The sequence below is a fragment of the Rutilus rutilus genome (genome assembly GCF_951802725.1).
Source record: "Rutilus rutilus genome assembly, chromosome: 7".
NCBI lineage: Eukaryota > Metazoa > Chordata > Actinopteri > Cypriniformes > Leuciscidae > Rutilus > Rutilus rutilus.
In genome coordinates, this window is record NC_140221.1 from 28203571 (window position 1) to 28222920 (window position 19350).

Here is a 19350-nt window from a genome sequence, read left to right on the forward strand (position 1 = left end):
CCAGACGCAGATACAAACATGCCATTAGCCAGTGTGTGTGTGTGTGTGTGTGTGTGTGTGTGTGTGTGTGTGTGTTTGAGAGTGTGTGCAACACAATATTAACTACCCTGGAATCCTCACAAGATGTCAGAAAAGCTTGCAAAAAACCATCTGCATACAGCATAAAAATGGAGCCCGGTTCTTTTAACAGAGGGGCGTTTAAAAAAGACTGAACAAGAGCATAAAAGAAAGGGAGAGGGGAAAAGGAAAAAAGGAAAAGAAACCAGATTGCGACAGTCGATATTAAAACATGCAGTGAGTGAGAGAGAAAAGGAGAGAGAGAGGGGGGAGAGAGAGAGGAAAACGAGCTGCAGGCCTTTCCACGGGGACAAACTAACAGAAAGGCTTCTCGCAGTTCTCCTTTCTCTCTCTCTCTCTCTCTCTCTCTTTCTTTCTGCTCTCTCTCTCCCTCTCTCTCAACATCCTAACGGCAATTGATTTGTGTATGAAAAGCTGGGCGCTTTTCGCCCCCCTTTTGGGCTGTGCGTTTTGAGTGATCAGCTGATGAAGAGACTGGCTGCGCGCTGCAATGCTGGTTTGCTAATTCTCTCTCCTCCAGACTGGAGCCAGCCTGGAGACCACAGTCAGGTAAATCGCCCTCTTGCTTTCTCTCTCTCACTCACTCTCTCACCCTCTCTCTCTCTCCTTCTCACTTGCTCTCTCTCTCCTGCATAGAGCACACAATCACACCAGGCTTCAGCACATGGGCACACAGACAGAAAGTGAGAGAGGGAATGTGTGTGTGTGTGTGTGTGTGTGTAGGTGTGATCCATGTCTGCTGAAGGAAAACACTGCCCAGACAAATCGGTTGTGTGCGTCCTGACACCTCTTTTTTCTTTCTAGAGGTTATGGGAACAGGCTTGTGTAGTGTTTTTTTGGGGTTGTTTTTTTTTTGCATGTTGCACCAAATATAGACTTTTCTGAATGTGCTTTTTGCAAACACCCTGCATGTTTTGTGTGCAGCGGTTCAGTTGTGCGCCTGTGCATGCAAGCGTGTGTGTGTGTGTGTGTGCATTCTGCATTCCATTATTATGCTGTTGATTATTAGGCCTCCTTCCTTCCACATGGTCCCCTGGGGTACGTGTGAATAAATGCTTTCCGTGTGTTTCTCTGCGCTCTCGCGCTTTCACATTTCTCTTACGCCCGTGTTGAGGATGTTTGCATGAAATGCTCGCGTACTGTGAGGGGCTGTTCTCTCACTTCAGTACATCTGCGTATTGTTTTGTCTGATTTCTTTGCATTTTAAGTATTTGAGAGCGTTCTGTGTGCGTGTGTGTTTGATGTAGACATCAATGGATGGCGCTGCCCGCATAGCGTCATACTCAGAATTCATATTTTCATCCCTCTCATATGCTCTCTGCGCCAGCACTTGCTACGGCAGGAATATCACTGCACTTTAATTGCCTTTGTGTAAAACACAGACTCGGCAGGGCGCGCGCGCGCACGCACACACAGTGAATTATGCTTTTGCTTATTCTCACACGTGAGGCGTGTGCATGTTCATAAAGCGGCGGCGTGGAGCCTCGACTCGTGTTTACTGGAACACGTTCAGTGGACGCTGTGTATGGTGAAGTGATGTCAAGCGGAGATGGGCATTGTCGTAAACGTCAATCATTTCATTCACAATGGGAGTGAAGTTCAGTGTACCAGCATCTCTTGCCTCCCCCAAAACCCGTGTGTTGTACAGAGAACTCGTAATATATTTCTAACTAAGTGATGCTTTATCAAATTTAAATGGAGGTTAGAGGGGACTGAAGATTGAAGGCATCTTGCCTGGTGAGACGTACAGCCAAGATAATGATCTGTGTCAATTTGGACCTATAAAAGTGGTCGGATTAAAGGACAGAAAGTTTATTAAACTGCTTAGTTATTATGCTGCTTACTGTTAACTATCTTGGTTTGATTATTATTCACTCTTAAAAATAAAGATTATTTTATTCAAAGCTGTGGTTCTGTGATGAAGCTTTTAACATTGAACCTTTCCATTACACAAAAGGTTCTTTAGATTATTAACATGTTCTGAAAACTTCTTTGGTTAACCAAAAATAGTTCTTCTATGGTATTCGTTGCAAAAAAAAAAAAAAAAAAAACCCTTTGGAAACTATTTTTAAGCGTGTTTAAAATGCACCAATGCAAAATCCTAACTCCTGCAAACTTACAACTACATGTTCATAGTGCATGAATTGCCAGAAAATCTCTCAACTGTGTTATTTGTGGCAATCCATGGCATAATGTTGATGGCACAAAGCTAACCAAACATGGAATTAAAATGAACTTCTGCCATGATTATTAATCCCTCCATATGTCTTTAGAATATACTGTAATGAGTTGCAAATTCACATGCGCCATGCATTTAATAAAAATTCCCACAATAATGTCCCGAATAGCTCTTACATGCATTATATCCTAGAATTTTAGAAATCGTGTCCTAAACTGTAACTCAGTAGCGATTTACTTGCATTTGTTAATGCATTAGGTACCATGAATGAACAGCCATTTTATTTATTAGTTTTGGTTAATTTATACATAATTTATATATCTTTATTAAATGTATTATGAAAGAACATGAATTTACAATGAACAGTAAGTTAACAGTCACCTAGATTATTAAATCCTCTATATATGAGAATTGTTCATTATTAGTTCATACTTATAAAGTTAACCTTATCTAAAAGAAAAATGAACAAAAAATCACTTCTCTTTCTTGTTAACTGGCTAACATTAAGCCGGTTATTGAAGAGAACCAAGACAATTCTTAGTTAAAGGTATTCTTTTATTTTTGATCTTAGAATGTCCATAGTGAGGATACTTTTCAGTTCCAGTTCATGTCCAAATCCCTATTTCTGTCACACCCAGTAGTGCTCATCAGTGTTCCCATGGATCATGTCTTCTCCTCAGTCTCAGGCTATCCAAAACGGAGTGTCTGAGGTTATGGAGGAGGAAAGCAACTTGAAGAAACGAAAAAGCGATCAACAAGGCAACCAGGGCTCTGAGACTGGTCAGGAGGTGGTGGAGAAAGTAAAAAAGCGACGGGGCCGCCCTCCTGCCGAGAAGCTGCCCCCCAACCCTCCCAAGCTCACAAAACAGATGAACACCATCGTAGACATGGTCATCAACTACAAGGACACGTCAGTACTTAAACACACAGACTTAATCGGTTGTTCTGTTTTTATTTCATGACAAATAAATCGTGACGCTAAAACTTCTAACTTCTAAGACTTCAACAAAGTTTTGAGTTCATACTTTTTCCCTTTAGTCAGGTCAGTGCACGTGTACTTCAACATGTCAGGCAGCACAATAAAATGCGTAACAGCTCTTTTTTTGTGCCTTTTCTTGAATACACCTCCGTTCTACAGGTTGGGCCGACAGATCAGTAAAGGTTTTGTCCAGCTGCCGTCAAGAAAAGAGGTGCCGGAGTATTACGAGCTCATCCGCAAGCCAGTCGACTTCAGGAGGATCAGGGTGAACTTGAATCGTTACCAATTACACAAATCTCACCTTCTGCTTCCATCACTCCCTTTTCCATCAGACCATTCTTCACTTTTTTCCATTCTTATCTCCACACTGACACCTCTGTCAGCTCAAGAAACACATTGATTTTGCTTTTGTCACACAGGTTGTGTGTTTTTGCTGATTGGGTTTTAGAGTGATATGCAGGAGGCATAAAAAAAATAAAAAAAATAATTGTCTACTTTAAATGTTCCGTAGGTGTTTGTATTGAAATGGATAAAGCAGGAAATTTATGAATGACTTTTGTGTCTGTCTTCAGCTCTCTTAAACTAATTCCTTTGAATTGATCCTGGTTTTGTTTATGCAGGAGAGAGTGCGTAATCACAAATACAGGTGCATTGCAGACCTGGAAAAGGATATCATGCAGATGTGTCACAACGCTCAGACGTTTAATCTGGAAGGATCTCAGGTGTGCCTGAAGAACATGTTCTTGGGTCATTCATCCTTTAAAAATACTTTCTAAAAACATTTCAAAATCTTTTTCTCTGCATTGCAATAGTATTTATACCCTGAACTTTTCTCACTTGATTAAAAATACCACATTGGTATTTTAATTTTTTTAATTTTTTATGTTGCAGAAGTTTACGCAGATTTTTTATTTACTGTATCTATGACCTTTTGACCTATCTATGTTACAAACCTGTATACATTTCTTTGTTCTGTTGAACACAAAGGAATATATTTTAAAGAATGTGGGAAACTGAACAGTTGACTTCCATAGTATTTTTATTTTTTTTTCAATGGAAGTCAATGGTGCCCCAGAGTGGCCTGGTTACAAACTTTCTTTAAAATATCTTCCTTTGTGTTCAGCAGAACAAAGAAATGTATACAGGTTTGGAATAACTTGAGGGGGAGTAAATGATGACAGAATTTTTGGGTGAACTATCTCTTTAACACTTTTTTAGTTGTCAATATTCACATTAAACATTAAAACAATTACTTTAGCAGTTTACAGGTGTGATAAATGGCTCTGAATATTTTTGCAAGGCAAAAAACTGTTTCTACCAGTGAATATAGCGGATGAATTGTATCGAGATCGTTAAATGTCTCTCTATATCTTAGATCTTTGAAGACTCCATTGTTTTGAAGTCTGTTTTTGAAAGTGCAAGACAGCGAATAGTGGAACTCAGTGAGGAAGACAATGATGCTGTTGGAAGCAGTGAAGCAATTGGTGGCCATCATTTTAATCTAGAGGGTAATTCAAAACGCATGCTTTGCCTTGTCCAGATTGAGATTAAATGCTTATTAAAATATGTGGAATTCTGACGGATCCAAATAGATGATAATCAGTGCAACCCGAAAAAACATAAATGCTTGAAATAGTCTCTCTTTATGACTATGAATCAAAATCACTCAAATTATTAAAGGGGTCATATAATGGTACATGCACTTTTACAAGTTGATTGTACTGAAATGTGTGTTGGCAGTGCCTGTACACAACCATCATATAATGATAAAAATCCATCCAGTGTTTTTTTTATCTCCTTATTATGTTTTCCCCTGTCTCAAATCAAGCCGTCTGACCGTGTGACGTCACACGGACGGACGCCCCTCCCACAATTGTTAATTGACAGCAGCGTTTCAACACAGACCCGCCTTGAGCGAGCTGTCATCATAGTCCGCCATTGTTGATACGCTGGAGCAGAATGGCGTCTAAGCGATTGTGGTGTTCTGTTCTTGGGTGTAATAAGGAACACAGCAGTCATTTTGATGTTCCTAAATCCAAACCGCTGAAGACGCAGTGGCTGAGTTTTGTTTTCGAAGGGAATATTCCCCGCGATCAACGTCAATGCTTTCATGTTTGCGCGAATCATTTCTCTCCAGACTGCTTTATAAACGAGGGTCAGTATAAAGCTGGTTTTGCTAAGAAGCTGCTCCTGAAAAAAGGATCGGTACCAACTATTCGTGTTCCTGCTGCACCTCCAGAAGAAGTGAGTGTAACGTTTTATTAACCTTTATATTCATCTTTGCAAATCGCTAGCACGCTTCACGATGAATGCGGCTAAGGTTTACACTCAGGGTACATTACGGCATGTTTTCTATGTACGACGTTCTCAATATAATTCATAATCCCACGTTTATAATGAACAACGCGTTATGGTTATTGTGTTATTACAAACTGTGTACGCAGGTGTTAAAGTTAACGTGGTAACACTACACTAAGCTTACTTTAATTGTCGATATAAAGCTTACTTACTTTATCTTGTTCAGGGTCCGACTCCGGTTCAAATTGATACGGTTGGTTGCACAGATGTGTCCTCAGAGACTCCCGCTGCCATTCTTTCTCCAAAATATACCCTCAACTGTTGTCAAGGCAACACTCCACGTGTGTTGTGTCCGGTTGTGTCAAAACGCCCCACAGAACAGAGTAAAATGAGTGTTTTCTTACAATACTGAGAATTTTTAATTAAAGTATAATACAAACTTTTCATTTAGGCCCTAAAGAATCATATTAACTTGTACAAAAATGGCATTATATGACCCCTTTAAGGATAAAGTGTTTAAGGTATCATGTAAGTAAAAATGTTTTTGTCTTAAATGCTTCTGTTTCAGAGACGACAAATCCCAAGCTGGACAAAAAAAAGGAGAAAAATAAAACCAATCCTAGTAATTCCAGCCCAAAGGAGATGGTCACAAACAGTGATGAAGACATTGGCCAAGAATGTGAGAATAACACAAGAGGACTATTGAATTAGACCCCAAATGACAGCCTCATATATTGTATGCCATTTTAAGAACATTGTGTGGCCATTTCAGTCCAATTTTCCTTGATGTTTCGCTCAAGGATTTGCTCCAAATTTGATCTCTCATTATATTGGTTGCTTTAAACACCTTTATAAAACCCTTTTTATTCTAAAAACAACATTAGTATTGCAGTGCTTCTGCAGTGATGCATTTAAAATTGGCATTGTTTTCATGCATTTATATAATGTAAATAAATCATAAACCCAAAATAGATAAATCATGGTAAAGAAGTTCTGTAAGTTCAGACTGCCTGGAAACATTCTTTTTCCCCCCAAGGATGGGAAATGGTGGTATGCTATTGTATGATCATAAAAAAAAAAAAAAAAAAAAAATGCATTCAATCTTTTAAGATGCGATAAGCTGTGCTAAATTTGCAAGCTATTATGTCTCTGTTTCAGAGAATTTTTAATCTGTGGTTTTTGTGACTATGAGCACTTTGTCATCATCTCTTTGTACGTTTCCCTTTCTTTCATTACCTGTCAACATCTTTGAGAAAAAAAAGTTACGATTTTTTTATCCAGCAGCTCTTTATCTCTCTTTAGTTTTCACAGGATCGTAACTATCTGTACATAGAGGAACTTGGGGCATAATGGCAATGTATTCTTTGGTGACAGATCAGATACTGCCCTCAAAGAGAGGCACCTATTGATGATAAACGCTTGTGTGTTCAGTTTATGATGGATGGCAGAGTTGTGTGTTTGTGGACAGATTCTGACATGAAAATGTATGTGGTTTATATGATGTAAAAGGGCAAAAAGGTTTGAGACATCATCTTGAAATAAACATTTTTATGAAACCACAGGCCTAATGAGGTTCAATTTCTTCTCTTGCTTTGTCAGTAATCAAAAGCTGTTTTACGGCAGACTTCGGATTCTTCAAAGCAGGTTTAATAAACTGTGAACTTTAAGCAATACAACAATACGCTATGAGTTCCTGTTAGCAATTTAGGAATCTGGCTTTCTAACAGTTTTTCTCGATTGCTAACACTATAACTGATTCAGTTGGCACAGTTTCCCAAACCATTCATTCAGTTCTCAAAACAAAGACACATTTCTCAAAACGTTTAATTCATTTCACCTGTTTTCACACACATTCCAATTTTCTTGAATTCTGCAAAAATCTACACAACATACCCTCCTTTTACACAGATATAACCATGATCTCATTCATACAGCACAAACATAACTCAAGCATCACAATGTGAACTCAAATAGCATACAAATTGAGTAACATTATAGCAAAACTGATGACACACAGTATAGAGAATCTCAGGATAATAGGGCCAAAGGTGATTGTGCTTTAGAAGATGAATCCTAAAAAGAGAGAACTGAAAGAATCATCAACGGGTTTTATACTTACACATACAGTATAATTACAGTAAACAGTAAATTTGACTATTCTATGTACAGTAAACTGAAGGGTTTCGCTTTATTTTGATGGCTCCTTTAACACATTTTTGTTGACTACGTTGCACCATGTTCCCATTAGAGTGTTAGTAGAGTATTAGAAGACTGGTAAAGGGTTAGGGTTAGAATAAATTGACATATAGTTGCAAAGTTACTTATAGTTAGTAGAATGTCTGTTGAGGGAGCATCGCAATAAAGAGTTAGTATAGATATTAAGCAGCCAGTCTACTAATACTCTTCAAAAGGGACCAATAAAATAAAGTGTTACCAACTGGAACACGTTCTACACCCACAAACTCGTGATTGTCAAAATGTATTTGTAGCCAATTATTTATTTATTTTTACATGTACTGTATTAGTAAACTAAAAAATATGAATGTATTAAATTTAAGAATGCATCAGTGACAGTAATGATTAATAATATATGTATGATCATCATTATTATTATTTATCATTATTGATGCAAACTTTACATTATATTGTTAAGGTTTTTTTTAATAAATTGATCATTTTATTCAGCATAAAAGATAGTAAAATAATAAAGAATTGATTAATAATATTAAGTTCGTATTACAGTCAAACTAAATTGAGAATTGACTTGAGTTTGTCAGTTGGTTGTAAATCTCAGAGCATATGTCAATATAGCATTTGTATAAGGCATCTAACTGTATATTGCCTTTATTTTATGTACAATCTTCACTTTTGATGCAAACACTCTTTGTATTCTCATCTGCTGGCAGTTAATGCACTTCGAATGGTTTCAGTGCTGATTTGGTTATTGTTAGGGTGAAGCTGACACAAGCACAGAAGATGGCCCTCACATATTTTAAGCACAGTCCAGGACAGATATTGGTTATTAATGCAGGACTATTTTTTGTTTTCGGTGCATGGTTAATGTGATAATGTGAAACACTGACAGTTTTGTAAAAAAAAAAAAAAAAAATCTCTGTGACACCTCAGGGCAATGATGTGCAGTTAGGCCTTGTTTTCTATGTATTGTGCAAGACATGAAATATAATCCCAGAACAGTTGTTTTTAGGCTAAAAACCTTAATAAGAAACCGGTTTAAGAAATCAGGGTTGGGGGTTGCTGACCTTGTTTACAAAAAAATTATCAATTACGTTTTTTTTTAAATGCAGAGACCATGCATGATGTGTAAGCCTAGAAAAGGTCCAAGAAGAAGAATATGCATGAACCAGGATGCAAAGACTCTCCTAAAATTATTTGAATGATTTCACAAAAAAATCAAATATATACATAATATTTTGAGTTTCTGTTGATTAAAATCTCATTCTATTTTTCTTAATTACTTCAAATTACTTTAAGTTAAACCAATAATTATTTTTTTACAATATGAACACATTATATCCACTTATGGTTTTGTTTGCAATATTTCTATGTAAGAAAATATTTTTCTTATTAATTGAGATATAAATATATTTGAGCATGTTTGTTATGTATTACAAATATTTTGGTAATCTAATTAAGTTGCTCTGAGGCATAAATAGCATTTGATTATGTTTGTTGAAATTTCTTAATAATTATACTGTTATAGCTAAACCTGCAAACTTTAATTTAGTAGGTTTAGTTTTTTTATATATATATATATATATATTTTTAATCTTATTGGGATATAATAATCAAACTAATTATTATCCTGCATGAACTGTGAAATAGGCTAATTGGCACTGCCAAAATAAATAAATAAAAAATGTAATGTATGATGTTAGCAGGCTGCTAGTGGTATAATTACAAAATGTTGGTCTGGTATTATTGCTTAATGACCTGAGCTGTACAGCAGTGGATATGTACAAATTGTACAACAGAGTACAATAGAGTGAAGTCATTAAAATCTAGAGAATAATTTAAGGTTTCAATTAATTCAGGTTAGAACTGGTGAAGCTGTGAGCTATTTGTAGAGTTTGTTAGAGCCACTGTAGCCATTTGTAGTAATTGTACAATTTACAGCAGTTGTTAATAAGGTTTCATTAACCAAAGGTTTTAATGAAGCTGTTGCTTAGACGTTGTAGTACATTTTTGTTTGAAATGTATTAAGGGGGATTTTTTACATTTTTTTAAATAAGCTGTACATCATCTTCAAATGCAAAAGTTACTCCTTTTCTAATGTTGACATTAATATGTTACTTATGTTGGGTGTTTAGTTTGTTATTCCCTGGGGGAAAAAAAAGACTTTTCCGAAAATAAAGGTTATTTTGATATAAAAGTAATTTTATGGAATCATAATAGACTCCCATGATATCATGCTATAAAACCCCTTTTTTCGAACAATTATTTGTAATTGTTTGTATAATGATGAAGAATATTCCACCAGATGGCGCCAACAAACAAAACTTACAGTAGCTCTTTTGTCAGAATCAAACTTGGCCTCAGATGACAAACAAAACCTAAAAATACACAAACTACTTTTCTGCAGTGAACACTAGTGAGATCAGTTCAAACCACTGTAACAAAAACCTCTTACTAGGATTTAGAAATACGTTTGTAGCTCAATGTCTATTACAGTATACAACAAATGAAAGAGTGCATAAACCATAAAATACAACAATGAGCTTCAGGAAAAATGAATTGCAGTACTGTAAAGTGATCTTACGGTTGTTGAAAAGCACTCGAAAAGAAAAGTTCAAATACCATAAAACTAAACATGAAGCATGAACTCGCTATGCAACAGTACAGTATATCTGCTGTCAATTACAGTAAAAAAAAAAAGAAAAAAGAAATTCAGCATCCTCTGCACCTTCAGCCAAATTTCATTACAGTATACAGCACTACAGTATACAGTTTCTTGTTCTTCTGACAACATACATTTTCTACCTATAAATAGCCTAGCTAAATTTGACAATCATGAGTTTGTGGGTGTAGGCTATAGCGTTCTACAGTAGCCTATACATAAAATAGTGAAATTTCCCTCATACAAAGTACTACTGTTTACTGTAATTGCACTGTATGTGTATAAACCCGCAGATGATTCTTTCAGTTCTCTCTCCAGTGTTAGGATGCATTTTCTAAAGCACATAAACACATGTAAAGCGTTGCTCTGACACACGGGTGAAGATCCAAACGCATCTTTATTGAGGATAATCCAATCGAAATCCAAAAAACAGTCAAAGGGGCAATAACCACAGGGAAAACAATTCAAATGATAACAGAGTCCAAAACACAGACAAACAGGGAAATCCAGGAAACCAAGGCAGAGTGTCAAAAGAAACCATAACACAAGGAAACCTAGGAACACAAGACATTGCAATGATTGAGTGGAAACACAGGACTTATAAAGGCAGAGCTAAACAAGGTAATCGCACACAGCTGAACATACCCAGACAACAACATAGTGTCGGCCCAGATGCGGCCCACATCTGGTACACGTGGATTCCACACGGCCCAGATGGGCCGGATCTGGACCAACACTATATTGCTATGGGTAATCACTAATCACACATAATGAGTCAGGCTATGGCTGCGTTTGAAACCGCATACTTCCCTACTATATAGTAGGGGAAAAGCAGTAGGTGAGCGAACAAGTATGTACGAATCCTTAGTATTCATAAAAGAGTAGGCGAGAATTACCTGGGTGACGTACTAATTCTCGCGAGATTCGGATGTACATTTACTTATAGTGTGTTCGAATATGCCTACTTTCCTATTATAGTAGGAGAAAACAGTAGGTGAAAGGAGTAGTACTTTCGAAACATAAGTATTCATAAAAGAGTAGGCGAGAAGTTCTCGGATGGCCTCCTGCTTCCGCCCAGATTTTCAAGTGATCATCCGATGGATATTTTTCTTTCCCAGGAGGCCACGGGAGATATGCATCATGATCGAACATCACGGAGATTACGCATGTGCTGAACTTTTTAACTGTTGAAGGTGTAAAGGACAGTATATATATAGGTGTGATTTTGCTGTAAAAACATGTTTTATTATGTATAGCTAACAGGGGAGCTCCAGTAAGCACACGCATGTCTCTAAAGTCATTTTACATAACCATATAACGTTACATCTTAAAGACGCTTATTTTGTCTATTTACATCTGAAAGAAGAATCTTCTATAAGTATTGCAGATGAGCACATCACAATATGAAACAGGCCTAGACATCTGAGTGATGAATGTGTGCTATTATGTAGGATAATTCACTGTTGTCAACACGGTTTACATTAGACAAATGTGCTGTAAGTAAAGTAAATAAACAAATCTATAAAGTAACTAAACATAAGTTATCTATTGTATTTGTCCCTTAACACTGTTGATAAATTGAGGAACATTTAAGTTGGATAAAAAGTGAGTTAACACATCAGCAACAACCTCAACATGTAAATGCAGTATTGAGCTCATAAATCACAGAGGTAACGTGAATCTTGTCTGGATGTTACAGGGACAGATGAACAGATGTGTGTTTATCCGGTGGAGAGTGGCTCAGGAGGCTGAATGCTGCCATCAAAGGCTTTGAGCAAGTATACTACAGAAATGGATAACAAAATCTATTAAATATAAAGTTGTAGTTTATTTTAATTATTGTAATTTCAAACAGAGATATTACAACACTTTTCAGATTCTTGATATCTGTGCATTTGCTGCAGAGCTTTTGTGGTGGAGCAGGAACTGCAAGGATGGCGGCATTTAAAAAGGTTTTAGGGATTTTACTAAAATATAAAGTAAGATCATTTATGTTACTTTTAATGCAGAAATCAAATGACATTGTGCTGTTAAAATGACTGCTTTTGTGTAATGTTTGTGCATTTTTGTAGGATCTGAAATGTCAGCAGACTGGTGTGAGCACTGAGGATGAGGAGCCCAGAGCTGAATCCTGGAAACGGTGCCATGGATGAGACCCTCCATCACTTCACTGGCCCTTATTGCCTCAGATTGTGAAGCACAGCGCAGCACGCAACAACCTCCGGCACGAAGGCACGGCTCACCTCTGGTGGTCGGCTGATTCATCAGAATAAAGCTGAAGAATGGGAACCTCTGTGTTGAGATGGCAGTAGGATGTGGGGTTCAGTGCCTGTAAATACATGCTTGTAGTTTGAATAAAGCTGGGGGGTTAGTGTGCATGCACATGAAGGGAGTGGAGGAGACAGAAGCATGTCCTAGACCTAGATCTAGACCTAGACAACGACTAACATTAGAATTATATTCTCTTGAATTTTGATATGGCCGACACACGACCAAAGAGAAGACGTTCCGATGAACAAATAGCAAAGAAGAGGGAAAAGTCCCGAATTTACATCGGAAAAGTTTCCGTTTCTGTTTCAGGAAGCACGGAAGGGAGGGGGAGGGGACGGGATGAGGAGGAGGGAGGGTCGAGCTAGCCTCCGTTTTGTTTGACAATACTTCGAACGTCAACAAGAAGTGACATCACCCAACATCGCTTAGAGCACCTTTGAGAATAAGAATAGGAGGAGAGTATTTTTGTGTAGAGTTTTGCAGAAACCATTAAGAAAATTGTATTGTGAGTGAAAACAGGTGGAACGTGTTAATCAGGATTGTGTGGGTGGAGTGAAAAATTAGTGCTGAAAAGGCACAGTTATTTTTGTGGCTAACCATATTGCATATATGCATTTATAGGAGTTTCCCTTTCAGATGCAAAATTTCTGGAAAGAAAGTTTTTTTTTTTTTTTTACTAAAAGAAAAAGAAAAAAATCCAAAGGTTTAATAAAAAATAAAAGGTTCTTGAAGCACCTGACAGAACCCTATTTTTTGCAGCCATTCTAAAACATTTTGGTCAAGCACATGAAATGGAAAAAAAATGGAATTTCATGATGCAATTGTGTGGTGATATTAGAAACAGGTAAATAAAAGGAACTGAGACATCAAAATGAAGAGAACTTAGGCAATTTCTTTGCCTTGTGCAATGTGTTGTGCAGCACAACAAGGGAAAAAAAAAAGAGGGAAGGAGTGAGGAGTGGAAAAAATCATGAAGAGGAGAATAATCAACATTATTTCACTTAATTTGAATATCCACAAGCATGAAGGAGATCTGAGTCCTAATGGGGTTATAGATTTGCTTTTTTGGCCATTTGGTGCTTTAGCTACTGATCACCTGCTTTATTTGTGTGGAGTTTATCATTTTTGTTTTTAGCATACATCCAGTTAATTAAGTTATGTGCTGCATATTAATACAGAATGTATGTGCTGTTTGCATACATGTTGATCTTCAGTTCTGGGTAGATTACTTACAAATAGTAATCCCTTACTCTAAATTACATGATGAAAATTGTAGTTAGTAACGTAATCTATTACATTACATATTCTATGTAATTGTCACGATTCCTGTCTTGCGTTCCCCTTGTCTTGTGTAGACTTTTGTTATTTCCTGTTCTGTGCCATGTTTTGTAGTCCTTTGTAGTTTTTATGTCTCCCAGCTGTATCTTGTTTCCTCATTATCTAGTTAAGTTGTTTGCCCCTGTGTATTTATAGCCCTTGTGTTTCACTTGTTACTTTGTCAGTTGTTGTACATGTAATGGTTGCTTCTGTCTCCGTGAGCCTCATGGTTTTGTTCCTTGAGTTCTGTGTTATCTGTTTAATGTATTACTTTACAGCACATTATAGTAATATCATTTGACTTCTTTTTGATAGTTTTAGATTAGTTTTGACCTTACTTGTTTATAACATTTAATAAAACATTTGAATGGGAAAATTGTTTCTATTGATATAAAAATACAAAGTCAAAGAAACAACATGAAGTGCTTACATCAAGGTTTCCCAAACTGGGATTCGGGAAGGAACTGCAGGGGCGTTGAGAAAAGCAAATGATGAATTAAATCATAAAACATACAAAATTAAAATAAATATATAAAAACAAATCATCAAATTAAAACACTTACTAAAAAAGATACAATATTTTATTTGTTTACCTGCATGTCATGTGACCATTAACCGACCCCCAGAAAACCGTGAATATGTGCATGTGTTGTTCAATTATATTTACATAGCACCTTAGGCCTATATACTCCTATCCAGAGGTGGACAAAGTACATTTACTTGAGGACTGTTCTTAAGTACACTTTTTGAGTATCTGTACTTTACTTGACTTCAGAAACTGATATCAGCTTGACGTCAGAACCCCCGACTGATGTTGGTTTTTGACGTCAACCCGATTTTCATTTTCAACATTGGGTTCGGTCTTCTAAATGTGCATTTTATTGTTTTGGACCACTCTAGCTAATAGATAACAGTAAGGCTAACATATTCATACTGTACTAAAAGCCAAAAAACTTTAAACTGGGTAGCTATTTAAGGGAACAGCCATTTGGGTGTCCGAAACCATTGTGGACGATACTGAGTGCACTCATTCAATCTTACATTCAATCCCACTACTGGAACTGTGTTCTAGAAATAAATTTGATATTGATATGAGGGTAGGTGGACAGGCATAGATTCAGGGGCATAAGGTACTGTAACTACATACAAAAAGGCAACAATAATAAAACAATGCACTGACATTTACTTTTTACTGATAGGCCTACTTAACTACTTAAAAACGAGCACTTCTGTACTTTTACTTAATTAAAAATCGGTCTTTACAACTTTTACTTGTAACGGAGTAATATTCGACCAGTAGTATCTGTACTTTCTCTCAAGTAAGGAAGTTGTGTACTTTGTCCACCTCTGCTCCTATCATTATGAGGACATTCCATAGGCGTATTTGTTTTTATACTGAGATAATGACATTTTTCTAGACCCTAACCCTAAACGTACCCATCACAGAAAACTCTCAGCATTTTTACATTTTTAATAAAAATCGTTTAGTATTTATTTAGCGATTTGACTCATGTCCCCTACATGTTGCCTGAAATCTGGAATGGACACTATAAGGTCTTTAAGTCCTCATAATGTATGTCAAACCAGTACACACACACACACACACACGTTGTTTCCATGTTTTATCGGGACTTTCCACAGGCGTAGGCTAATGTTTTTTTTATACTATCCCCCTAACCCAACACCTAAACTTTCTGCTATTTTAGATTTTCAAAAAAGATCATTCTGGGGTGTGTTTCCCAAAAGCATCGTTAGCCAACTATGGTCGCAAGTTCCGTCGTTATCAGCATAGTTCAACGAGTCAGTGTTTCCCGAAACCATCGTTCCAACGAACATTCGCAAACAGCATGGCAAACTTGTGTGGTTGGAACGACAGCGTTCGCCCTGTGGTTAGAAGCATAGTTTCTAGTTTGCATGACATTCAACCTTAATAAATCCTTATTTTGAGCAAAATAAGCAAGCTGACATTCAGTACATCTATATCATTTATTTAGAATACACAAATGTAATTTACGCCAGTTTGTCAAGAGATTTAAAGCACCGTTTTTGAAGACTGCGCATGCGCGAACTATTTAAGAACGAGCCTATAATTGAATCTGGAAATAAAGAAAAATAACAGAGAAAAATTAGAAATTGTTCTCAGATGCCATGGCTGTAATTTTTGGCAAACCATCTAGCATTAATTCGATCTCAAACAGATTCATTAAAAGAAGGTATTACTCCACCACGTGCGTGACCTCAGTGTGGTTGAAAGACCACTTTGGAACAATATGGTTTGGGGAAACAGTCGCGACCACCTTGTTGATTTCTTAAACGATGCATCGTACTATGTTAGTGAACCAGCGAGTTACGTCGTTGTAGGCTACGGGAAACGCACCCCTGTGATTTATAAGCTTGTTTCCTCATGGGGACCAAATAATGTCCCCACAAGGTCAAAATTTACTGGTAGGCTATTGCTATCCTTCACAGTAAAAAGTGAACAGAAACCCGTAGCCTTAAAATTATTAAGTAAATAAACTTCATGTGTAATTGAAAAAATGAAGTTATCTGGACCTGTCAAGTTCAAATAACTTAATTTTTTTCAATTATGCATGAAGTTTATTACTTTTCCTCAGTTATTGGTCATGCATTAACATTATGTTAAATGTGGTTGTTTCACTCTGTTTAAATAAGTATTGTTCATCATCATTCTGTGTCACATATCACTCTTGTTGGATTTACAGCTAACCATGACAGCTGTTTACAGAGGATTTATTGGCTAATCGTCAGAACAGAATGGACTTTTTATAATAGCTGAACATACAGTAACAAATAAAAGAAAAATGCTTTTTATTGCAGTTATTTTGAAACAAGATAAAAGTATTTTAAAATAAACAATGACATTATGAATAATATGTGTAGTTTTATTTAATCATTTTAATATGAACATTCAGAAATTTCATATAGTACTCATTAACTTTTGAGAGAGTAAGCTAATCTGCATTTCATTACCCCAAAAACAAAAAATCTAATGTAAAAAGGAGGACTTTGCCTCTGAATAATAAAACATATGAATAAAAAATCTAAATATCAGTAAGGCTGGCTGCATGTAGAGCACTCGTCATACTAAGCTTTATTTCATTGTTATTTCTAGTGATACTTGGTGGTTGCTGCTTATCTAAAATGAGCCAAACAAGCTGGAAATGTAGTTGGCTCAGCTCATGTTTTCAATCTGGAACGTGTTTGGAATACAATGCTTATTTACTTTTAAGTCAATGCCTTTATTTTATTATTTATGGATTAATTTCTTTTCCTCACAGAAATATCCTTGAACATGTTTTGATCCCACCACCAAGAAACACAGAAAACTGAAGGCATCACTCAAAGAAAGAAGTGCTCTATCAACATGAGCTTGCAGGTAATCAATCTGGCAGAGTGATCTGTGGAGCTTCCATTATCCTTTCACTCAGTGCTGTGCTTGGGATGATTAAAGTTTTGAGTAAAATAATGATGTTTTCAATGTGTTCTGTGGCTCAGGATGAAATTATCTCTATCACTGTTTTCTCTTTGCCTCTGTTTGTCTTCGTTGATTTATGCACTACCCTCAACAGAATACAGACACACACAAACACTTTTCAATAGATTTTTATGGCACGTATATTTATGAGAATTATTATAATTTGTCTGTTTGTGAAACAATGGTTATATTTAACACTGCTCCTTGGGTTTTATCATTAACATTTCCCCTGGACAAAAATTGTATGGTGATTGATTCCCACAGATATTTGAGGTGGCATCTGAAAGACTATTTGGGTCAAGAATGGCTGTGCAGCACTATTTATATAGAGGCATGGCTGTGTTGATAATCCTATTCCTCTGATGGGCTTGATATATCAATGCTTAATCAGAAGGAAAAGAAAGCAGCCTCTTTATCAGAGAGAGGAACTTTTCTTGCACCATGCACTGTGTGACTGCATTTTTGATTATTTTAATAATGGATGTATAGTTTGTAGTATTGTCAAACCCTTGTTATACTGTAAATATTTTTAGGATATTAAACATTTCATCCCCATTATAAATTACTTGTTTTGTATTTCCAATTTGAGAACACTACATTTAACTTGCTCACAACTAATGTTAGTGTGGCTGAACAAAAACATAAATACACTGCATGAAAGTTCATTTTTGTGGACTCGCAACTTTTTGATAGCAATTATTCTGTCTCTGAAAGAGCACACTGCATCCTGGAAGGCAGAGAAAATGTAATGGACATATTGGGCTGCATTCATGAAACACAAACAGAATAAATGCCTGTGTAAATTGTACTCAAAACCATTCTGACATTCTTTCGATTTCTGCACTCTCACGAATAAATAACAGTGCAAACATGATGTAAATACAGCAAGTGGTTCACTGTGCAGTGTAACAGTGTCACTGATTATAACAGGAGTTTTGTGTCCAGATAAGTGTCCAGATAAACTCGTGCTGTGTCATCGACAGCTTTAGCCATTATAAATAGAGCATTCTTTGAACGCTTACTGTATATAATTTAATCACAAATTAAAAACGCATAAATACTTCAAGAAAGACCAGTTGTTTGAAGTTAAAGCGCAACACAAAGGTAAGCACATTATTATTATTGTCATTAATTTTCTGATCACTATTTACACATTTTCGGCTTTTAAGGTGTGTGCGAGGTTTAACGTCTGTTAATTTCGTCACTGAAAGTTTTTGACAGACTTTAATAGTTTCTACCTGTTTGGGTATAGAATTTTTTTTGTCATCTGCTAATTTTCTTTTAATGTAGTAGCCATGTTTCAGAGTCAGAATTATAATAAATTGAAGAAAAGTTTTACTGAAGATAGTTTGCAGTTTCATCAGCAGAAGTCAGCTTCAAGACTCACACAGGAGTTCGTAGGCCGCCCCGCTTACAGTTACAAAGATCACAGCAGTTATACCCTTCACCAAGGTCTACGTCCTTGCTTTAGGTTGAATTATTCTCATTGGCTAAGAAAAAGAAAAACATAGTAATTTTCCACACATATACAGATTGAAGCATATCTCCATCCATTAGGCAGCTGACACTCGGAGCCTGAAGTTAGGCACGTCGTGACCTTCCAGACACAGCTTTTCCAAGGTTGGATTTGGCCAGGCTCAAACTATAAACAGGAGAGTCCTCTCAAAACATCAAGATAATATGTTCTTTCTCTCAAGGAGAGCTACACTTTAGTCTAAATGGAAAATATAGGCTTTAACAAAGAAATGGTCCCTTAAACTATTGGCTTCAATGACCCCTATATGTTTTAACACGTTGAAGACCTTTCTCAAACACAAAACAAGTCCCTATTTCATTTCTGGAAGCCAGGCTAAATAAGCAAGCACTGTTACTCAGAT

The 19350-nt window shown here is 36.5% G+C and overlaps 1 protein-coding gene across 2 annotated transcripts; it reads left to right on the top strand.

The window, feature by feature from the left end:
* The first annotated feature begins 316 nt into the window (after positions 1-316).
* LOC311293928 (putative global transcription activator SNF2L2) lies at positions 317-7094 on the top strand. Of its 2 annotated transcripts, XM_084414508.1 has the most exons (6): positions 334-627; positions 2938-3167; positions 3396-3501; positions 3857-3958; positions 4612-4744; positions 6103-7094. In XM_084414508.1, the coding sequence occupies exons 1-6, from the start codon at positions 544-546 to the stop codon at positions 6243-6245; spliced, it is 798 nt and encodes a 265-aa protein (XP_084270634.1). In that variant the 5' UTR covers positions 334-543; the 3' UTR covers positions 6246-7094. The 2 variants fall into 2 exon arrangements, with proteins under 2 accessions (XP_084270635.1, XP_084270634.1); XM_084414509.1 differs by lacking the exon at positions 4612-4744 and having other exon boundaries at positions 317-627; positions 6103-7088.
* The last annotated feature ends 12256 nt before the right edge of the window (positions 7095-19350 follow it).